The sequence below is a fragment of the Entelurus aequoreus genome, linkage group LG28, assembly GCF_033978785.1.
Source record: "Entelurus aequoreus isolate RoL-2023_Sb linkage group LG28, RoL_Eaeq_v1.1, whole genome shotgun sequence".
Lineage (NCBI taxonomy): Eukaryota > Metazoa > Chordata > Actinopteri > Syngnathiformes > Syngnathidae > Entelurus > Entelurus aequoreus.
Window position 1 is genome coordinate 19,236,512 of NC_084758.1, and position 25,076 is coordinate 19,261,587.

A 25,076-nucleotide genomic window follows, 5' to 3' on the forward strand; every position below is an offset into this window, starting at 1 on the left:
CCATGTTTAAACATAAGGATGCTCATAGGTGTACCTGGTACCAGAGCACCTTAGGCCAAAGATCAATGATCGATTTTGTAATCGTATCAGCTGATCTGAGGCCGTATGTTTTGGACACCCGGGTGAAGAGAGGGGCTGAACTGTCAACTGATCACCATCTGGTGGTGAGTTGGGTCAGATGGCGGGGGAAACCTCTGGACAGACCTGGCAAACCCAAGCGTGTAGTGCGGGTGAACTGGGAAGGTTTGGAGGAGTCCTCTGTCCGGAAAGACTTCAACTCCCACCTCCGGCGGGACTTCTCTGCCATCCCTGTGGAGGTTGGGGACATTGAACAGGAATGGGCAATGTTCAAAGCCTCTATTGCTAAAGCTGCAGCTGCGAGATGTGGCCAGAAGGTCTTAGGTGCCTCAAGGGGCAGTAACGCTCGAACACCCTGGGGGACAGCGGTGGTCAGGGAAGCCGTCCCGCTGAAGAAGGAGTCCTACCGGGTATGTTATCCCAGGGGACTCCAGAGGCAGTTGCAAGGTACCGACAAGCCCGAAGGGCAGCGGCCGTGGCTGTGGACGAGGCTAAGCAGAGGGTGTGGGAGCAGTTCGGGGAATCCATGGAGAAGGACTATCGGGCGGAACCAAAGCTGTTCTGGAAGACCATACGGCACCTCAGGAGGGGGAACAATCAACACAAGCTGTGTACGGCAAGGATGGGACTTTGCTGACTTCAAGTGAGGAAGTCGTAGGGCGTTGGAAAGAGCACTTTGAGGAACTCCTGAACCCAACTACATCAGACACACCCTCCATGACAGGAGCGGAGCCTGAGGATGATGGAGGATCGACGTCAATCTCTCGGAGTGAAGTCACTAACGCAGTTAGAGAACTCCACCGTGGCAAAGCTCCGGGGGTTGACGAGATCCGTCCAGAAATGCTGAAGGCTCTGGGTGTTGAGGGGCTGTCTTGGTTGATACGCCTTTTCAACATTGTGTGGAAGTCTGGGACGGTGCCGAGGGAGTGGCAGACTGGGGTGGTGGTTCCCCTATTTAAAAAGGGGGGCCAGAGTGTGTGTGCTAATTACAGGGGTATCACACTACTCAGCCTCCCTGGGAAAGTTCACGCCAAGGTACTGGAAAGGAGTGTCCGGCCGATAGTCGAACCTCAGATTCAAGAGGAGCAATGTGGATTCCGTCCTGGTTGTGGAACAACTGACGAGCTCTTTACTCTTGCGGGAATCCTGGAGAAGGCCTGGGAGTATAGATAGAAAATGTTGAAACAGAAAATAAACAGATTTTAACAGCAAATGAACAAGTAGATTTAATAATACATTTTTACAGTTTGTCCCTCATGATGTGTACAAAATAATAGGTAGATAAATGACACAATATGTTACTGCATACGTCAGCAGACTAATTAGGAGTCTTTGTTTGTTTACTTGCCCTGCGATGAGGTGGCGACTTGTCCAGGGTGTACCCTGCCTTCCGCCCGATTGTAGCTGAGATAGGCTCCAGCGCCCCCCGCGACCCCAAAAGGGAATAAGCGTTAGAAAATGGATGGATGGATGTTTGTTTACTTACTACTAAAAGACAAGTTGTCTAGTATGTTTACTATTTTATTTAAGGACTAAATTACAATAATACACATATGTTTCATGTACACTAAGATGTTTTGTTCAAATAAAGCTAATAATGCCATTTTTTTGTGTTACCCTTTTTTTAGAAAAGTATCAAAATACATTTTGGTACCGGAACTGGTCCAAAAATATTGGTATTGGGACAACCAATTTTTTATATATATATATATATATATATACACACACACACACGTATGTACGTATATAGAATAACGTCAAACAGGGCTAAATAAAACTAGAAAAAGGATATTAAATGAGCTCAAATATACCTACAAATGAGGCATAATGATGCAATATGTACATACAGCTAGCCTAAATAGCATGTTAGCATTGATTAGCTTGCAGTCATGCACTGACCAAATATGGATGGATAGCACTCCAACAAGTCAATAACCAGCAAAGCGCACCTTTGTGCATTCGCACACCTTTGTGCATTCACGCACAGTATAAAAAGTTTGGTGGACAAAATGAAAAGTGAAAGATTTTACATGTAAACAAACTGTTGCATCACAGTCCACACTATGGTGAGTTCAAGAACCGCCAAAATTAGTAGGACAAAACAATGTCCACCAAATAGTGTCATCAGTGAAGCATACACATAAACATTAAACAGTGGGTTTTCTAACAATTGGGAAGGTTTGTGTCATGTTTGTCCTCAAACAAAAAAACCTACTAAAACAAAATAAATATTTCTCTCCATCTTTTTCCATTTTCAATCCTTTTTAAAAAAAAAATGCTCCAGGTAGCCACTAGGGCTAAAAAAAAAATGCAATTGATACAATCCACTCTACAACTACTAAATATCCACTGTGACCTGACTGGGATTTGAACCTAGTCCCCTTTGATTGGGAGCTAGCTGCTTTAACCATTCAGCTGTCCTTAGTATTCTTGGATGGAGATTTCCGTCCCCAATGACATATGTGATTTAGAACCTGTCTCAGTAAACTATAATATAAAAGAGTAATCTCTCTGAATGGATCTTTCCTAGTTACCAAACGATTTGACTGGGATTTGAACCCAGTCCCATTTGATTGGGCGCTAGCTGCTTTGACCACTAAGGTATTCTTGGTCTTCTTGAAGCTAGATTTCGGGCCCCAATGACATATTTAATTGAGAACCTGTCTCACTAAATCACAATGATAGTGAAACAAAACACTAACTCCCTACTGGGATTTGAACCCAATACCCCTTGCTTGGTGGCCAACAGTGTTACCCACTCAGCTATCCCAGGTCTTGCAGAGCTAGATTCCAGGCCCTAATGACAAATATAATCGAGGACCCGTCTTAGTGAACCAAGATGGAGGTGAACCAAAACTTTGGAGCTTTGTTAAGTTACTGATCAAGCAAATAGTCAATCATGACATTGCTGGTTTTACTGCTGTTGGGCAGCACACACACACAGAGTACTTACAAGCAGACACAGTGTGTAGACAGAAAAGGGAAAATGGATGCATTTTGGTGTAAAAAGTAAAGATAAAGGTGAAGTTATAACACTGAAACACCCTCAGGAAGAGCTGCTTTAAGACATGGCTAGCTAGCTCGCAGCTAACATCCATCCACAGTGTTTTAGCTACTTCTAAATCACTAAATCTGGCCTCCATGGCGACAAATAAAGTAAGTTTCTTACAAGTAGCATTATCACTGGAGGACGAGGAATAGTCAAACATGCTTCACTGCACACCGTAGGAGGATACAATATCTCACCGCCGTCACAATGTAAACAAATGCCAAGGGTGGATCTACACCTGACATCCACTGTAATGATACCAATTACAAGAGCCCTTTGAGACACTTGTGATTTAGGGCTATATAAATAAACATTGATTGATTGATTGATTGAAGAACGTATCTAGTCGATACTACTATGATTACATCGATATTTTTTATTGTCACAAAATCTTTTTTCCTTTTTTTGAAATGTATATTATGTTTATAAAGTCAGTAAATATGTCCCTGGACACATGAGGACTTTGAATATGACCAATGTATGATCCTGTAACTACTTGGTATCAGATCGATACCTAAATGTGTGGTATCATCCAAAACTAATGTAAAGTATCAAAGAAGACAAGAATAAGTGATTATTACATTTTAACAAAAGTGTTGATAGAAAATGTTGAAACAGAAATTAAGCAGATTTTAACAGCAAATGAACAAGTAGATTAATAATCAATTTTTACAGTTTGTCCCTCTTAATGTGTACAAAATAATAGCTAGATAAATGACACAATATGTTACTGCATACGTCCGCAGACTAATTAGGAGTCTTTGTTTGTTTACTTACTACTAAAAGACAAGTTGTCTAGTATGTTCACTTTGTGTTTTGTAACATGTATTTAAAACAACGGAGTGCTCCTGTCACAGAAAGGATCTTTGACCTGCATTTTTCCACAGTACAGTTCTCCCGTCAAACAAGATCTTTGATTTGTGTTTTGTAACATGTATTTAAAAACAGCAGAGTGCTCCTGTCACAGAAAGAATCTTTGACCTGCATTTTTCCACAGTACAGTGCTCCCGTCAAACAAGATCTTTGATTTGTGTTTTGTAACATGTATTTAAAAACAGCAGAGTGCTCCTGTCTCCTATATGTGTATATATATACAGTATATATATGTACACACATACGTACATATGTATATATATATATATGTATAAATATATATATATATATATATATATATATATATATATATATATATATATATATATATATATATATATATATATATATATATATATATATACATATATATATATATATATATATATATACATATATATATATATATACAGTATATATACATATATATATACATGTACATAGAACTTGCACCTGGCTCGCTGACAACAAGCTATCCATCCACTTGGGTAAAACAGAATCCATCCTGTTTGGGTCCCACATCAAACTTAAGAGAGTCAATCACTTCACCATAAAAGTAGGTGACAGTGTCATCACCAGGAAAGATGAGGTCACCTACCTAGGTTCCATTCTAGAGGCTAACCTTTCCTGTGATAAAATGGCAACCAAGGTAATCAAAAAGGTTAACCAACGAACGAGATTTCTCTACAGAATTTCCTCTCTGGTCAACAAAAGCACCTTGAGGATTCTGGCGGGAACTCTCGTTCAACCCTTTTTCGATTACGCATGCACCTCCTGGTACCCTAGCACCTCCAAAACCCTCAAATCTAAACTCCAAACATCTCAGAACAAGCTAGTCAGGTTACTTCTAGACCTCCACCCCAGATCCCACCTCACTCCTACCCACTTCTCTAAAGTGGGCTGGCTCAAGGTGGAGGACAGAGTTAAACAACTTGCACTGAGCCTAGTCTATAAAATCCGCTACACCTCCCTGATACCGAAGTACATGTCAAACTACTTCCTTAACGTAAATGACCGCCATAACCACAACACCAGGGGGTGCTCCACTAACCACGTTAAACCCAGATTCCGAACTAACAAAGGTCTTAACTCATTCTCTTTCTATGCCACATCAATGTGGAATGCGCTCCCAACAGGTATAAAAGAAAGGGCATCTCTATCCTCCTTCAAAACCGCTATAAAAGTTCACCTCCAGGCAGCTACAACCCTAAACTAACACCCTCCCCGGATTGCTAATAATCAAATGTAAACAATCAAATGCAGATTCTTTTTCTTATGCCTTCTGATCTCTCTCTCTCTCTCTCTCTCTCTCTCTCTCTCTCTCTCTCTCTCTCTCTATGTCCACTACTTGATGTCCATATCCCCCCCCCCCACCCCCCCACCCCACCCCCCCTCCACACTCCTGATTGTAAATAATGTAAATAATTCAATGTGATTATCTTGTGTGATGACTGTATTATGATGATAGTATATATGATAGTATATATCTGTATCATGAATCAATTTAAGTGGACCCCGACTTAAACAAGTTGAAAAACTTATTCGGGTGTTACCATTTAGTGGTCAATTGTACGGAATATGTACTTCACTGTGCAACCTACTAATAAAAGTCTCAATCAATCAATCAAAACGTGTGTACATATATATATATATATACATATATACGTACGTACATACATACATACAAGTATGTATGTATGTATGTACGTATATATATATATATATATATAAGTACACACGTATGTACATGTATATATATATGTATATATACTGTATGTATATATATATATGTATATGTATATATATATGTATATGTATATATATATGTATATATATATGTATATATGTATGTATATGTATATATATATGTATATATATATATATATATATATACACACACACGTATGTACGTATATAGAATAACGTCAAACAGGGCTAAATAAAACTAGAAAATTCCCGCAGAAAGTTTGTCGCAGGCTGAAGCAAATCTTTGTTGACAGAAATGTTGAAACGTAATATTTTTTCAACACATTTTTACAACATCGGAAACCATTAGTAAATCAGAGGTTACTCAAAAGGTGAGATAACTCCTGGATATTAGGTATAGGTGTGTGTGTGTCCAAGTTAAAGGAAATGACAGGCTGTCTTCTTTTAATAGATTTGTTACAATCTTTGGCAAGCTAGGTAATGTTTGCTGTGGTCTGGAACAACAAGGGAGCACATACAACTATCTGAAATGCAGCCAATATTACATACAGATAATGTGTCATGAGACATGCAAAAGTAAATTATATACAAAGAGGATAACAGCAAAGGATATGAAATTAGCTCAAATATACCTACAAATGAGTCATAATGATGCAATATGTACATACAGCTAGCCTAAATAGCATGTTAGCATTGATTAGCTTGCAGTCATGCACTGACCAAATATGTCTGATTAGCACTCCAACAAATCAATAACCAGCAAAGCGCACCTATAAAAAGTTTGGTGGACAAAATGAGAAGTGGAAGATTTTACATGTAAACAAACTGTTGCGTCACAGTCCACACTATGGTGAGTTCAAGAACCGCCAAAATTAGTAGGACAAAACGATGTCCACCAAATAGTGTCATCGGTGAAGCATACACATAAACATATTAAACAGTGGGTTTTCTAACAATTGGGAAGGTTTGTGTCATGTTTGTCCTCAAAAAAACAAACTACTAAAACAAAATAAATATTTCTCTCCATCTTTTTCCATTTTCAATCCTTTTTAAAAAAATGCTCCTGGTAGCCACTAGGGCGGCACTAAAGAGCAGAATGCGGCTCGAGAGCCGCGGGTTGCTGACCCCCGCTCTAAGGTGTATGGCTGCGGAAGTAAAGAAAAAAGTTTAAAAACAGCTAAAAAAGTTAACAATCCAATGTTAGCATGCTAGCAAGCCAACAGTTGACAAGTGTCACATACCAAGTTTTATGACTCTGAGGTAAACCGTTGCAAAACTAGCTAAAAAAAGTTAGCATGCTATCAAGCTAATGTTAGCATGCATCATACTTTGCTGAGCCAGGAACAAAATATTGCCTTCACAAGACCCAAGATAGTCCAGTGGTTAAGACTGTTGACTAGGAATTGAGGGTGGTTCAAATCCCGGTTGGATCAATTTGCAACTTCTGAGGCTGGAGGCCTCCAGGTGACATACATTGTAGCTGTTAACATAAATGGTTTAATTTTCTTTTTTCAAAATCCAATTACAATTAACCTATCTTATATTAATGGTACCCAGGAGAGCTCATTGGTCAAGGCTCTTTATTATTAACTTTTTACTCCTATTCGCTTCCGTCAGTCTACCCCAGGGCAGCTGTGGCTACGAAAGTAGCTTACCACCACCAGGTGTGAATGAATGATGGGTTTTTAACATGTAAAGCGACTTTGGGTACTTAGAAAAGCGCTATACAAATCCCAGGTATTATTATTATTATTATTATTATTATTATTCCCACCCACCTCAGGAGTTACACTCACACAAGGTGTCATCATTGACTATTTATCATTATCTTTAGCATTGACTTCATTTTTCAACAATTGCTACTGGGTTCGAATCCCAGTAGGACTGATAGGTAACTTACAAACTCGACTAGGAAGAGTTAGTGTTTTAGCACATCTCCATCATAGTTTACAGACACAGGCTCACCATTAAATCTGGTCTTAAGAAGACCCAAGGTAGCTCAGTGGGTAACACCGATACTGTTAACTAAGAGGTACTGGGTTCAAGTCCCACTTACAGTTTTATATCATAGTTTACTGAGACAGGTTCTCAATTAAATGTTTCATTGGGGCCCGAAAACCTTGTTCTAGAAGACCAAGGATAGCTGAAGGGTTAAACAGCTAGCTCCCAATCAAAGGGTTCTGGGTTCAATCCCAGTCAGGTCACTCTAAAACTAGTAAATATTGAGTCAGAGTAATTAATCTTTTATATGATAGTTTTCTGAGACAGCGTCTCAATTAAATATGTCATTGGGGCCCGAAATCCAGGATCAATATGACCAAGGATAGCTGAATGGTTAAATAGGCCGCTTCCAATCAAAGGGTTCTGGGTTCAATCCCAGTCAGGTCACTCTACAACTACTAAATATCCACTCAGAGCAATTAATCTTTTAAATGAAAGTTTACTGAGACAGTTCTCAATTATATATGTCATTGGGGCCCGAAATCTGGGATCAATATGACCAAGTATAGCTGAATGGTTAAACAGCTAGCTTCCAATCAAAGCGTTCTGGGTTCAATCCCAGTCAGGTCACTCTACAACTACTAAATATACACTCAGAGCAATTAATCTTTTAAATGAAAGTTTACTGAGACAGTTCTCAATCATATATGTCATTGGGGCCCGAAATCTGGGAACAAAAATACTAAGGATAGCTGAATGGTTAAACGGGTAGCTCCCAATCAACGGTTTCTGTGTTCAATCCCAGTCAGGTCACTCTACAACTACTAAATATCCACTCAGAGCAATTAATCTTTTAAAAGAAAGTTTACTGAGACAGTTCTCAATTATATATGTCATTGGGGCCCGGAAATCTCGTAACAAAAAGTCTAAGATAGCTGAGTGGTTAAACAGCTAGCTCCCAATCAAAGGGTTCTGGGTTCAATCCCAGTCAGATCAATGATCTTTGATTTGTGTTTTGTAACATGTATTTAAAACAACAGAGTGCTCCTGTCACAGAAAGGATCTTTGACCTGCATTTTTCCACAGTACAGTGCTCCCGTCAAACAAGATATTTGATTAGTGTTTTGTAACACCTCCACTCCACTGTATTATCCTGAATCAGATGCACCTGTGTGAGGTCGTTAGCTGCATAAAGACACCTGTCCACCCCATACAATCAGTAAGACCCAAACATTCAGCATGGCTAAGAGCAAAGAGCTGTCCAAAGACACCAGAGACAAAATTGTCCAACTCCACAAGGATGGAAAGGGCTACGGAGAAATTGCCAAGCAGCTTGGTGAAAAAAGGTCCACTGTTGGAGCAATTATTAGAAAATGGAAGAAGCTAAACATGACGGTCAATCTCAATCGGAGTGGAGCCCCATGCAAGATATCACCTGGTGGGGTCTCAATGATGCTAAGAAAGGTGAGGAATCAGCCCAGGACTACACGGCAGGACTTGGTCAATGACCTGAAAAGAGCTGGGACCACTGTTTCCATGGTCACTGTTGGTAATAACGTCATGGTTTGAAATCATGCATGGCACGGAAGGTTCCCCTGCTTAAACCAGCACATGTTAAGGCCCGTCTTAAGTTTGCCAATGACCATTTGGATGATCCAGAGGAGTCATGGGAGAAAGTTTTGTGGACAGTGTTTTATCACATCTCCATCATAGTTTACAGACACAGGTTCACCATTACATCTGGTCTTAAGAAACCCACTGAGCTACCTTGGGTCAACATCAATACTGTTAACCAAGGGGTACTGGGTTCAAGTCCCACTTACAGTTGTATATCATAGTTTACTGACATATATATTTGAGTACCCCTTGGTTAACAGTATTGATGTTACCCACTGAGCTACCTTGGGTTTTCTTAAGACCAGATTTAATGGTGAACCTGAGTCTGTAAACTATGATGGAGATGTGATAAAACACTGTCCACAAAACTTTCTCCCATGACTCCTCTAAATCATCCAAATGGTCATTGGCAAACTTAAGACGGGCCTTAACATGTTCTGGTTTAAGCAGGGGAACCTTCCGTGCCATGCATGATTTCAAACCATGACGTTATTACCAACAGTGACCATGGAAACAGTGGTCCCAGCTCTTTTCAGGTCATTGACCAAGTCCTGCCGTGTAGTCCTGGGCTGATTCCTCACCTTTCTTAGCATCATTGAGACCCCACCAGGTGATATCTTGCATGGGGCTCCACTCCCATTGAGATTGACCGTCATGTTTAGCTTCTTCCATTTTCTAATGATTGCTCCAACAGTGGACCTTTTTTCACCAAGCTGCTTGGCAATTTCTCCGTAGCCCTTTCCATCCTTGTGGAGTTGTACAATTTTGTCTCTGGTGTCTTTGGACAGCTCTTTGCTCTTAGCCATGCTGAATGTTTGGGTCTTACTGATTGTATGGGGTGGACAGGTGTCTTTATGCAGCTAACGACCTCACACAGGTGCATCTGATTCAGGATAACACAGTGGAGTGGAGGTGTTACAAAACACTAATCAAAGATCTTGTTTGACGGGAGCACTGTACTGTGGAAAAATGCAGGTCAAAGATCCTTTCTGTGACAGGAGCACTCCGTTGTTTTAAATACATGTTACGAATCACAAAGTGAACATACTAGACAACTTGTCTTTTAGTAGTAAGTAAACAAAGACTACTAATTAGTCTGCTGACGTATGCGGTAACATATTGTGTCCTTTATCTACCTATTATTTTGTACACATTAAGAGGGACAAACTGTAAAAATTGATTATTAATCTACTTGTTCATTTGCTGTTAAAATCTGCTTATTTTATGTTTCAACATTTTCTATCTACACTTTTGTTAAAATTTAATAATCACTTATTCTTGTCTTCTTTGATACTTTACATTAGTTTTGGATGATACCACACATTTAGGTATCGATCTGATACCAAGTAGTTACAGGATCATACATTGGTCATATTCAAAGTCCTCATGTGTCCAGGAACATATTTACTGAATTTATAAACATAATATACATTTTTTTTAAATGCAGGTCAAAGATTCTTTCTGTGACAGGAGCACTCTGCTGTTTTTAAATACATGTTACAAAACACTAATCAAAGATCTTGTTTGACGGGAGCACTGTACTGTGGAAAAATGCAGGTCAAAGATTATTTCTGTGACAGGAGCACTCTGCTGTATTAAAATACATGTTACAAAACACTAATCAAAGATCTTGATGGGAGCTCCTGGTCTGACTAATTGCAATTGAGATAATGAAAAAAAAAAAGAAATGCAATTGAGATAATGAAAAAATAGAAATAACCCTCTGGGTCCAAACATAACTGCGATGTGGCACTCAGTGAAAAAACCTCCGAACTATATGATAGGTAGCATGCAGAAATATGATGGTCAGCTCAATATCGTATGCTAGCAATATATGTAGTTGGCATTAAAAATATTCAAATCCTTCACCGCCACAAATAGATGTAACACTTCGCCTGTTCACCCTCTCTAATTAACATTATAATGGGACTGTATGAATATATATCTTGTTGTCCCAACTCCGTACAGTAGATGGAATCATTACCCTGTTACATAAGGCTTCTCATATGCCCCTGGTCTGCCAGAGAATACCAACACATGGCAGGAGGGGTCAGTGTTGCTGACTTTGTTGCGATATTTAGCGAGAATTCAGACCCATCAGGCTTGCCTCATGACATATGTAGAACTTTTTCTGGTCCTGTCACTAACTGCAAATTAGGGTTGCACGGTATACCGGTATTAGTATAGTACCGCGATACTGCCTCTAAAAGGTACCGGTCCTGAAACTACTTGGTATCGGATTGATACCCAAATTTGTGGTGTCATCCAAAACTAATGTAAAGTATCAAACAACAGAAGAATAAGTGATTATTACATTTTAACAGAAGAGACAATAAGTAGATATTAACAGTAAATGAACAAGTAGATTAATAATTCATTTTCTACCACTGGTTCTTAATCATTTTGACAAAATAATAGAATGATAAATGACATAATATTAGGAGCCTTTGTTTGTTTATTTGCAACTAAAAGACTAAAAGTTCACTATTTTATTTAAGGACAAAATTGCAATAAGAAACATGTTTAATGTCCCCTAAGATTTTTTATTAAAATAAAGCCAATAATGCAATTTTTTGTGGTCCTCTTTTATTTAGAAAAGTATCGAGATACACTACCGTTCAAAAGTTTGGAGTCACATTGAAATGTCCTTATTTTTGAAGGAAAAGCACTGTACTTTTCAATGACGATAACTTTAAACTAGTCTTAACTTTAAAGAAATACACTCTATACATTGCTCATGTGGTAAATGACTATTCTAGCTGCAAATGTCTGGTTTTGGTGCAATATCTACATAGGTGTATAGAGGCCCATTTCCAACAACTATCACTCCAGTGTTCTAATGATACAATGTGTTTGCTCATTGGCTCAGAAGGCTAATTGATGATTAGAAAACCCTTGTGCAATCATGTTCACACATCTGAAAACAGTTTAGCTCGTTACAGAAGCTACAAAACTGACCTTCCTTTGAGCAGATTGAGTTTCTGGAACATCACATTTGTGGGGTCAATTAAACGCTCAAAATGGCCAGAAAAAGAGAACTTTCATCTGAAACTCGACAGTCTATTCTTGTTCTTAGAAATGAAGGCTATTCCACAAAATTGTTTGGGTGACCCCAAACTTTTGAACGGTAGTGTACATTTTGGTACCGGTACTAAAATATTGGTATCTGGACAACACTACTGCAAACACAGAAAGACGTTCAATTGTATTCGGAAACGTATTTATTATTTAGCTTTTCGTGTTTTTGGTCATCACCAAGCCGAGGCTACAAATAGATTGCACTCCTGGAGGAACTTGTCAATGTTCTGTATGTCACTATGCGCTACTGGCAAAGGTAAATGAACAAAAATACATGAATTGTAATAAATATTGGTACACTAAAACCTTTAGATCACGCCAAATATGCCTCTGTGTACGAACATGTCATTTATGAGATTGAGGAAGCCGGTTTCGTGCCACTTGCAAGTTTTCTGGAATACAATGCCACAGCTAAGGAGAAGACATCTCTCGTTCAGTGGGGCCTCTTCCAAGCGCGCACACTTGGTCCTTTCTTTTCCCCTTCCGTCTGCTCCTTTCTCTCCTCTTGTGAGGAATAGCTCACAAGAGGACCTTTGCCGATGGTAATGTACTGTAAGTGTGTTTCACTTTTTAAAATGTTTATTATTGTAGCAATATGGTTAAATATTTTTGTGATTTCTGGTCGTTTGTGAGGGCCCAAAGGGACTAGTGTGTGTGCGCGTGTTGGCAGAAAAGCGCATACAGGACAGTTTGGCTTGTCGATGTTTTGGCTTGTTAATAAAGAGACGTTTGATTCATCACGCCCTTGTTATGTTTGATATACTGTAGTATAGAGCATTTTATATTGCGTTCAAGTGTACAAACCTTCACTAAAAAAGGGACTTTTATTCATATTTACTTAGTTTCTTGGAAAAATGTTCTTCACTATACAAACTTTTGTATTTACGAACCCTGTATCGAGGTCCCACTGTATTGGTATGATTTTATTTCAAACATGCATACAGTCACAGGGTGTGTGTACATCGCATATTCACTTAACATTCCAAAATAAATTAATCTGCACACCTGATGGCTTTCGAGCACAACAAAGGTTTAAATGACTTAAAACTCAACTAAAGCCTAATTTGTAACATCCGCTTTACCCGACAGGCAAAAATCCAAACCATCGAAGGTCACGCCAGGTTCACTAGCGATCCCCAGCCGACGGTGGAGGTCAGCGGCAGGAAGTACACGGCGCCGCACATCCTCATCGCCACCGGGGGGCAGCCTTCTGTGATGAGCGATGCTGAGGTTCCAGGTGTGGACTTTGGAGATCAGTGTGAAGAGCATGTAGTATTCTCCTCCTTTTTATTTAGCATAAATACTATAATTAAGTAATAATATAATTACCGTAAACAATTCAATCTAGGAGCGAGTCTGGGCATTACCAGTGATGGCTTCTTTGAACTTGACAGCCTTCCAAAGTAAGCGTCCAATAGAATCTCTCCCGTGATGATTTCAAATGTCACCCGGCATTGAGCGGTTCATTTTTCTGCCAACAGACGTAGCGTTGTCGTGGGTGCTGGGTACATTGCCGTGGAGATGGCGGGCATCCTCGCCACACTTGGCTCCAAAACCTCCATCATCATACGACAGAGTGAAGTAAGATCTTCGGACGGTGTACCTAATGGTGTGACCGGTTGGTATGGACAAACGCTGTCGCCGTAGGTTTTGAGGAACTTCGACAGCTTCATCAGCACAAACTGCACCAAGGAGCTGCAGAACTCGGCCGTGGACTTGTGGAAAAACACTCAGGTGAAGTCGGTGCGGAAAACCGACGCAGGGCTGGAGGTGACGCTCGCCACCAAAGACCCGGAGAGTAACGGCGAGGAGACGATCAGTACAATTCAGGAGGTGGACTGTCTCCTGTGGGCCATCGGCAGGAAGCCCAACACGTCTGGGCTGAACATCGGCGAGATGGTATGTCCCACCCCTCCGCCCTGATCAGTGGTGTGCCGTCAGGGCCAGCAAGGCCTTCTCTGCTGGCCTAACATAACCAGAAATCATGATCATAATTCTATCTACCGTATTTTTCGGACTATAGGTCGCAGTTTTTTTCATACTTTGGCCGGGGGTGCGACTTATACACAGGAGCGACTTATGTGTGAAATTATTAACACATTACCGTAAAATATCAAATAATATTATTTAGCTCATTCACGTAAGAGACTAGACGTATAAGATTTCATGGGATTTAGCGATTAGGAGTGACAGATTGTTTGGTAAACGTATAGCATGTTCTATATGTTATAGTTATTTGAATGACTCTTACCATAATATGTTAGGTTAACATACCAGGCACGTTCTCAGTTGGTTATTTATGCCTCATATAACGTACACTTATTCAGCCTGTTGTTCACTATTCTTTATTTATTTTAAATTGCCTTTCAAATGTCTATTCTTGGTGTTGGCTTTTATCAAATAAATTTCCCCAAAAAATGCGACTTATACTCCAGTGCGACTTATATATGTTTTTTTCCTTCTTTATTATGCATTTTCGGCCGGTGCGACTTATACTTCGGAGCGACTTATACTCCGAAAAATACGGTAAAAGCAATATAAAATATAACATATATACGTAATATTTACATAATATATGTGCAGTATAGGATATATACCGATATATTATATGTTTGTATCATATATACAATATCAGTGTTTCCCACACATTCATTTATTTGTGGCGGCCCGCCACGAAAGAATTACGTCCGCCACAAATAAAAAAATAATAATAATAAAAAAATTAAAACATTTTTTTATTTTTATTTTTATTTTTTGTCCTGTCCAGCTTCTCAGGCAAATCATATAGTTGATGTAGATGCCCATGTAGGCTGTTGAGATTTACTTTACAAAAGAGAAGTGTAGGATACTTCTCTTGTTGCCTTATTTGTATTTGACCACTACTGTTTTCTGTTTATTTGTTACTGACTGTGGCAGGACACCTCTGCCTCTGTTTCACTTTATGTTGCTGGTAAATAATATGGTTGTAGTAGTAGGCTAAAGTTAAATTATTTAGTATGCACTAATTAAAGGGGCAGAGCTTTAAGAGACATTTTAGCTTTTATATTTTATAAGATATATTTTTTGTAAGAACCACAATTAATAAATATATTTCAGTGAATAACTTATTGTTCAAATCTGTATATAAATATGTACATAAAGTGTTGTAATTATATTGTAAAATGGATGGATGGATGGACGTTTAAAACAAAACTGTTATTATTAATTAGTACGTATAAATTTTTTGAGCCTTTTTAAAAAAAATCATATTGTAGTAAATTATGCAAATTTCTCAATTATGTCATGGTGACCACGCCCATGGCCCCGCCCATAGCCACGCCCCCACCGCCACAGGTATCTTGGCAGTTTATGGGAAACACTGAATATATAACAATTACCAAGTACAATATTACTCCAGTGCGACTTATACTCCTGTGCAACTTATACTCCGAAAAATACGGTATTCATCCTTTTAATTTATTTTCCCTAAGTATCTAAAACAGTGGTTCTTAACCTTGTTGGAGGTATCGAACCCCACCGGTTTCATATGCGCATTCACCGAACCCTTCTTTAGTGAAAAATAAAATGTTTTATTTTTTTCAAATTCAATACAAAGTTATATGGTTTTTTTTACTGGTGCACAAAATGAACCGTGTTCAAAGAACAAAACCAACACAGTGCATGAACTCACAACAAATTACACACCTGCAAATCAGTGTGACTTCTGCTGTTGCGTATCCGTAATACGCTGATAGGGAGAAGTTTTTATTTACACGATGAGTCGGGTGTGTCTTGACCTCCGCCGAACCCCTGAGGCCGACTCACCAAACCCCTAGGGTTCGATCGAACCCAGGTTAAGAACCACTGGTCTAAAAGTATTCATATTCTCTTCATGTCATATTATGCTCGTTCCAGTGCTGTTGTTTTTAGTTTTAGTTTGTATCCAATCAGAATACAGCTGGCTTATGTTGCCATGCTGTACAAAATCTGCCCGAGGCCTTCAGAATCAACAATGCGGGCGTCCGAGCACTGTAAGTGAACGGTGACATAGAGGTGATAGACAGTTGCGATAGCCAATCAGATCACAAGTTGTTGCCTATCTAAGTAGCCTGATGTTAACGAGACTCTGATTGGATTCTCACTTGTCATTCCAAAGTGAGTATCCATTCACAAGTTTCAATTTAGCAGGAAGCAGGAAGTGTTGCGCCGTAGCCAGACCGGGATAGCAGAGAAGGAGAACAAGACCTTGATTAGGTGGCAGATAAATATTTGCAAGGCCATTTTCAAGACGGATATTTAGAGACCATGTTAGCCAACCCCGGAAGCTAGCTCAGCTGTTCTGGCGATGAAATGCTTGCCATTTCCACTTGAATACGCCGACTACGAAGGGTACCAGCTTATTACGACGTTGAATTGGTGCTACAAATTGTGAGTTCAAATATTTTATTTTTTTCACTTTTAATATGTTTTTTGTTATTTTTAATTTTGACAGTACATAGGATATGTTTTCATTGCTGATGTGTTTTAATTGATTTTTGAATGCGCCAGAAAATAACCCGTTGTGTACACTGTTGATGTGGTTCAATGCGCAGTAGGGCGTAAATGTGTTCTTGTCTAGTATGTTGATGTGGTGACATCAATTATGGTATTTTGAGAGGTAATCATTGAAGTCGGACATCACCGAAGGCCTAGGTGGGAAACGCACGGCCAGCCACTGCGATGATCAATGACGTTTCTGCATTGATCATTTTAATTCCAGCTGCTTCATTGTGTCGACTAGAATGGCTTGTTTTTTAGATATATTTAAACAACATTGGAGGTAAAAAATAGTTAGGTTGAAATATAGGACAAGTTCTTCCTGTTGTTAATAACGTCTGTCTGTTAAACGGTCAAACTGTTGCCATTATGAAACATTAATTGTCCAGGTAGTGTTTTAAGTATTATTTTTAATGTTACTCGCTGTCATACAAGTGTAAGAAGAAGTTAAAAGGCTCATATTATGTAAAAGCAACGTGTCTTACCTGTTGCTACATGTTTTTGTGTATTTGGGATCCCCATAATTCTTGAAAATGTGAGTTCAAACCATGGAGGCATGGTGCAGATAGTAATACAAACGAGCCTTTTGGAATTTGAGACGACTGTTACGCATTTTGCCATTTTTACCTCAGCGGATATATCCATATATGGTAGTGGTTTACCGTGAGTCCACCATTTTTACTCAGTTGCAGTCAATAAGTTCCTTCTTTTTCGCTATCCTCTTGTTGCGGGGCAGACTGGCTCGTACATGGACATGCGTCCTCCGCTGTTGCCATTTTTTATACAAAAGTAACGTACAGTTCTAACTTATATCTGTCAGTAGTAGTTGATATGGAATTGCTAAAAACTACAACATGGCTGACTAGGAGAAGACTCAGTCAAAGGGCGCCCACAAAACGGTGCATTCTGCTTGAAGATTATCTGTAAAACATAATCTTGACCAAAGAACCAGCATTACATGGTCTGTCGACCACAAGGAAGTGTTTTTAATGTAGAAAAATCACAATATAACCCCTTTTTAATAGTACATTTAAGTAAAAACGAAAAAGAGTGTTCTCATCCTAAATTGTACTGATTAATTAGGACGGGGTAACACATTTTAGAGAGGCGCTTGATAAGTCATATCGAGATTAGATTTAACATTTCCTTGTTGTCTTCGATTTATTTTAATCATCTTCTATTCCAGGGTATCCACAGGGTCTTATCGACTTAAAAAGTCTTAAATCCAACAATTTGAATTTAATTGTCTAAAATTCTCTTAAAATCTCATAAAAGGTCTTCAATGCGATTTTGAAAGGTTTTTAAGTTAAAATAAATAGATTTGTATTTGTGTTTGGTGCCCCAAATGCAAGTAAAGAAAGAAGTCCAAAGAAAAAGCAACATGAGTGACATTGTACTGAGCAGCCAGGACAGCAGGGCCTGCACAATCAGTTCCTTGTCTGGTTCTATGGTCGTCATTACACTTTCGCCTTTTCGCAATCACTGGTGCCCTGGTTTTGTTGCAATATTGGTACAATAAAAACACATGAAGAAAGCCAAAGAAAAAGCTAAACACTTGCAGACTTGGCATTTTAGAGGCTTACTGAGCTACCAGTATTTACAGTGTTTGGTTCCAACATGGTTGTAGCACTTAGTATGATGTCACTCTCTATACTCATGGTCCTATAGGGGCATACTGGCTTGGTATGAGGGGGTTGATATGACTTTATCTGATGTATACACCATACTTGTAAAAACTGTTGATATTTTCTTTGCAGTTGCCAGGTATTTTTTCCTGGGTGTGTATGTTTACACACAGGAGTGAATGGGAAATGCTCGTGCTAGTTCAGCGTGTATAACCTGTGTAATAAGGGATTAAAAGGGCATCAGGTGTGTGATTGTGCAATACCAGGAAGTACCGACGTTATATGTACATTGCTCTTGTTATATGACATGAAATCCTAGTCATGTAGCGACTAAGTTAACCAGGATAATAGCTCTCAGTATAATAAATATTTTGCTGGAAGTGAGCACTATTTGATCAGTTATTGATACACTTGTGTTTATGTGCGTGGGTCAGGGCGTGGACACGGATGACAGAGGCCACATTGTAGTGGACGAGTACCAGAGCACCAGTCGAGCAGGAATCTACGCCGTGGGAGATGTTTGTGGCAGAGCTCTACTCACTCCTGGTAAGACGTTTCTTCAAGGGTGTCGTTGCTGAAGACGAGAAGTAATACATGCAGTAATACTTTAAGACCGGGGAAATTACTCTCACAAAGCACATTAACATATTACGACATACAACTCAAGACTTGCAACAAGGGGTGATGAGGCGGGGTCTGGCCTGAAGCTGCCAGCCACTATTGCTGGGTTGCAATCACATGACCTAGAGGCACTTCTGGGTTTCAGGTGATGGTCTAAGCCCCATTAGGCTACTGTTTATTTACCTGTATCAGTGCAGATTTAGGTGTATTTTGAAAGGTTTAGAGCAGGGGTGTCCAAAATGTTTTCTACTGAGGGCCGCATATGGAAAAATTAAAGCCTACGGGGGCCATTTTGATAGTTTTCATTTTCAAACCATAACAAAATATATGGATTTTGTTGTTTTTTTTACCTTTAGGGCTCCTGAGGACCATAAAGGGTCTAAGTCAGGGGTATCCAAAGTGCGGCCCCGGGGCCATTTGCGGCCCGCAGCTAATTGTTTACCGGCCCGCCACACGTTCTGGAAATACTATTGTAAAAAAAAAAAAAGAACACTAAAAAAAGTGGAATGAGGTGAAATCTAACGAGAAAAAGTTGCAATGTTGACACAAAAGCTGCCATGCAGGCTGGTTTTTTTTTCTTTTGTCTTTCTTCATTTTTCTTTTTTTGCCATTGCTCAAAAAAAAAAAATAATGACAAAAAATCCATGTTATAATGAATTATTTTCAGGGCTCCAATTACTTCAAATATTTCATTTTAAAATGTTTTATGTGGTAAATATTGCATATATTGTGTAGTAGCCATATAAAAACATCAAAGTTTTCTTTGACAAAAGCGCATAAAACAAACGAAATAATAGTTCCAGCATAAAATCGACAGATATATCTGATTTATCTTTTCACTGTGATTACTCAAAAATATGAAAGAATTAAAATCAATGGTGTCCTGCATTATTGATCTTTTAGGGCTCTAATTACTAAATACTGCATATTTCAGTTTTACTATAAAAAAACCAAGTTGTTTTTGACAGAAAAGCCATAAAACATTTTTTTTAATTTGTATTACTTTATATCAACCTTAAGTTGATATAGAGATTTACTGTAAGCGTTAAATAATTTAAAAAAAATAATAATCTGACTTATTTTTAACATTTTAATGACTGAGACCCTTTATTGACCCTTTATGGACCCCTAAAGGTAAAATAAATAAAAAATGCATATATTTTGTTATGGTTTCAAAATGAAAAATATCAAAATGGCCCCCACATGCTTTAATTTTTCCATGTGCGGCCCTCAGTGGAAAAAGTTTGGACACCCCTGGTCTAAGTTATTAAAATGTTAAAAACAAGTCAAATTATTTTTTTATTTTTTTTATTTAACGCTTACAGTAAATCTCTACAGTATATCAACTTCAGGTTGATATAAAATTTAAAAAACCAAAAAGGTTTTATGCCTTTTCTGTCAAGACAACTTTGTTTTTTATAATAAAACTGAAATATGCAGTATTTCCCCCACTGCCCAAAACATTCAGAAAGCAATGTTTGATGTGAAGTAATTAGAGCCTTAAAAACATCAATAATGCAAGACACTATTGATATTAATTCATTGTTATTTTTGAGTAATCACAGTAAAAAGATAAATAAAATCCCATTAAATATATTTAGGATACAAAAGGTGCCCCACTCAAAGTGATAAATTTGTATTAGTTTTTTTCAACACTTAAGTTACGAGATCAACTTCAGATATATCTGTCAATTTTACGTTTGAACTATTATTTTGTTGTTTTATGCTCTTTTGTCAAAGAAAACGTTGATGTTTTTGTATGGCAACCACACAATATATGCAATATTTTCCACATAAAACATTTTAAAGTAAAATATTTGAAATAATTGGAGCCTTGAATAGGTCAATAATTCATTATAACATTTTTTTTTTTTTTTTTTAAGCAATGGCAAAAAAGAAAAATAAAGATAGACAAAAGAAAAAAAACAGGCTGCATGGCAGCTTTGTGTCAACATTGCATCTTTTTCTAGTTAGATTTCACCTCATTCCACTTTTTGTAATGTTTATTTTTTATGTTTTCCGTCTGACCACGTTAGGCAAAGCGTCAAGGACGTGGGATGTGGGCATGGGGCACGTGTCTGTGTGGCGTGTATGAAGCAAATTTCTCCATAAGCAACAATATAAACATGAATAATGAGTTCCAACCTCAACAAAAGTCCATATTTTAGTAAAGGTTTGTACACTTTGAACACAATATAACACTATACAGTACTGTATAATTTTACAAGGAGGTGATGGATCAACTTTCTGTTTAATAATAGTCAAAACATCAAAGAACTGAACTGTCCTCATTTCCAGCTGCCCTGCCGACACGCACACACACTGTCAGTAGCTCTGTGGTGCACTTACAGCAGGGGTGTCAAACGTGCGGGCCGTATCAGGCCTGCAAACCGTTTTAATCCGACCCGCAAGACGATTCTGCTTAGTATAAAAATGAATTAAACTGCTGTTCTAAATGTGTCCACTGGATGTCACTTTAGCAATTCAAATGTTACCCCACATCACACTGTTTAAAGATGACGTGTCAGCTGACTTTAAGCGCCTTCTGGATTGGCTGCCGCTACTCCAATCAGCTGCTGCTGTTGTGGCTGTCAGCCGATAGTGGCAGTATCGACACACAATACCTTCTTTAGAATCAGAATCAGAAGAGTTTTTATTGCCATTGTTTGAGAACGGGTTCACAAACTAGGAATTTTACTTGGCGCAATCGTGCAACATAAAACACATATAACACAGAATAGAATAACATGAGCTGTAACTGAGCTATCAGATCTTGTTATTGTTCATGTGTCTGATGGCCGAGGGGAAAAAACTGTTCAGGTGGCGGGAGGTGTGGGTCTGGATGGACCGTAGTCTCCTGCCTGAGGGGAGAGGGGAGAGGGGAGAATAGTCAATCCACTCAACAGATAAAATAACGAAACGGTAAGATGCAAAGACTTAAGTCAACTTGATCATCATCTTTGTAGTTAAGAGTGCCATGCAACGCTCACGATGCGCACCCTAAACTCCCTTGTAAAAATGTGTTTCTACATTTGTTGTTTGTTCTATTTTATTTTTTGCTTGAATCTACCATGTTCACATTGGTAAAGTTTGTAGTTACGTTACCTGGATTTCGCCTACGGTGTCATTTTGATTGAATTGTGTTTATATTTTAATTGTAGTAATTGAAGGATGATAAATGAATGTGTTGTGGCAGTTGCGGATTTCACAAAATGGTTGCTTTTCCAAACGTTTTTAATGAACTGCCAACATGAGAATTCAAAACAGGAAGTGCTTGAAGTTGAATGGCTTTGTAAAAACACTGAGACAAAGTCATGGTGTTTCAAAAACACCATAAAGTTTGACACCCCTGACTTAGTTTAAAATCACACATTTCATTAACTTCAACAACCGGGTTGCTACAATGATTGGGAATAAACAAATCTAATCCACTTAACCTTGCAGGTTAATCTTCTGTTTGCAGCGGAATGGAGGGAGATGAGGCAGTGTTGACAACGCTGTGGATACTGCCTGAATGTTTCACACCACATGCTGTTGTAGCATGTAAAGCATATTTTTTATTCAGTCTGTGGTTCTTAAATCGAAGTTTGTACAAAGAGTCAAAACAATAATAGCAATGGTGCATTGTGACATGTTCGCCCTTCTGTGTGCAGCTGATCATGAGTAGAAGGGTGTCCTAATATTTTTGGCATGACTATGTTGTATCCTGTCAGTTGCCATCGCTGCAGGCAGGAAGCTTGCACACAGACTCTTTGAGGGCAAGAAAGACTCCAAGTTGGACTACTCCAACATTCCCACAGTGGTGTTCAGCCACCCGCCCATCGGCACTGTGGGCCTCACAGAAGGTGAGTCCGCACAAGACCCTTCCATGTCTAACACACACATTTACTCCCTGGTTTTGTTTTCCCCCCCAGAGGAGGCCATCGTAGCCAGAGGAAAGGAGAACGTGAAGGTCTACACGACCTCCTTCACGCCGCTCTATCACGCCATCACCAGCCGAAAGAGTCCGTGCGTCATGAAGCTGGTGTGTGCCGGGAAGGACGAAAAGGTATCTTTCTGCATGAGCCGCTTTTTTTTTTTTACTACTCCACATGTTTCTGGATGAACTGATTGGAGATGTGTTATCTCCACAGGTGGTGGGTCTGCACATGCAGGGTCTAGGCTGCGATGAGATGCTGCAGGGCTTCGCTGTGGCCGTCAAACTCGGTGCTACCAAAGCGGACTTTGACAAGACGGTGGCTATCCACCCCACCTCCTCCGAGGAGCTTGTTACCATGCGTTAAGAGGACACAACACCATCGCCAAAGTATGAAAATGTGCTCCAAAAAACCACAATTTCATTTTTTTTTCAATTCCTTTAAGCCACAGCGGTTCAATTTTCTGATTTATCTGACCCAAATGGAACATGTCTGAATTGCACTGATGACTAAGCAATTATTATTCTATTTTAATAATAAGTGTGGAATGGAAGTGATGGATCTCAATGGCAAGTCCAAAGAACTCAATCATTTTGTATTACGTTGTCATTTGTTAGAGCACCCGCTGCACTGAGAAATAAACATGCATTCTGTTTTCATGTGTGTTGTTAGGATCATGTCTTTTATAGCCTGTTGATAAATGTGTGATGATAGCGTATTCACTAATGGCAACAGGAGTGAATACTCACAGAAGCAAACAAATACAGATTATATTGATGGATTATAAATAAATTCCATCCATCCATTTTGTACAGCTTATCCCTTTCGGGGTCGCGGGGGGTGCTGGAGCCTATCTCAGCTACAATCAGGCTGAAGGTGAGGTACACCCTGGACAAGTCGCCGCCTCATCGCATGGCCAACACAAATTGATTCATTTATTCTATTTTGTATATGTATAAAAATGCATTTACTTGGTTTGAATGGTTAAAGTACTGCACAGTTGAATAAATATAATACACAGTCAGATAACAGGAGGTCCCAAATTGGGATTTTCTTTGACATTTTATTGTAGGAAAAATCTTAGAATGTGTAGTGATGCATGATTGAATAAAACAGTATAAGAAAAAAGTGTGTATCTTATAATAAGTAAAAAAATATAATAAATAAAAACGTTTAAAATAACGAATATATAAAATTATATATTGCACTATTAACTTTTACCTTTAATTTAATTACTGAGCGTTCTCTACCAAATATCGCGATACGTGGGATTTCCCGAGACTTGGTACAAACGCATGATTCAATAAAACAGTATAAGAAACAAGCTTGTATCTTATAGTAAGTAAACAAATACAGAATATTTGATGAATAAAAACGTTTAAATAACGAATATAAAAAATTATACATTGCACTGTCACCAATTTTACCTTTGATTTCATTACTGAGCGTACTCTACCAAATATCGCGATAAGTGGGATTTTCCCGAGACTGGGTACAAATGCGCGATTCAATAACACAGTATAAGAAACAAGCTTGTATCTTATAGTAAGTAAACAAATACAGAATATATGATAAATAAAAACTTTTAAAATAACGAATATATAAAATCATACATTGCACTGTTACCAATTTTACCTTTGATTTCATTACTGAGTGTACTCTACTAAATATCGCGATAGGTGGGGTTTCCCCTTGTATCTTATAGTAAGTAAACAAATACAGAATATATGATAAATAAAAACGTTTAAAATAACGAATATATAAAATTACATATTGCACTATTAACAACTTTTTCCTTTGATTTAATTACTAAATGTGTACTCTACCAAATATCGCGATAAGTGGGATTTTCCCGAGACTTGGTACAGATGCATGATTCAATAAAACAGTATAAGAACAAAAAGCTTGTATCTTATAGTAAGTAAACAAATACAGAATATATGATGTATAAAAACGTTTAAAATAACGAATATATAAAATTATACATAGCACTGTTACCAATTTTACCTTTGATTTAATTACTGAATGTACTCTACCAAATATCGCGATAGATGG

The 25,076-nt window shown here is 38.5% G+C and overlaps 1 protein-coding gene across 2 annotated transcripts in view; it reads left to right on the forward strand.

The window, feature by feature from the left end:
• Positions 1-23,680, forward strand: part of gsr (glutathione reductase) — a 36,508-nt gene extending 12,828 nt beyond the window's left edge. For both annotated transcript variants that reach the window (XM_062039987.1, XM_062039988.1), the window contains 8 exons: positions 13,433-13,580; positions 13,692-13,746; positions 13,825-13,924; positions 13,991-14,242; positions 18,918-19,029; positions 22,818-22,949; positions 23,019-23,152; positions 23,238-23,680. In XM_062039987.1, coding sequence (XP_061895971.1) covers positions 13,433-13,580; positions 13,692-13,746; positions 13,825-13,924; positions 13,991-14,242; positions 18,918-19,029; positions 22,818-22,949; positions 23,019-23,152; positions 23,238-23,387 — 1,083 coding nt within the window. In that variant the 3' untranslated portion in view covers positions 23,388-23,680. The remainder of the gene's footprint in view (positions 1-13,432; positions 13,581-13,691; positions 13,747-13,824; positions 13,925-13,990; positions 14,243-18,917; positions 19,030-22,817; positions 22,950-23,018; positions 23,153-23,237) is intronic.
• Positions 23,681-25,076: the final 1,396 nt, after the last annotated feature.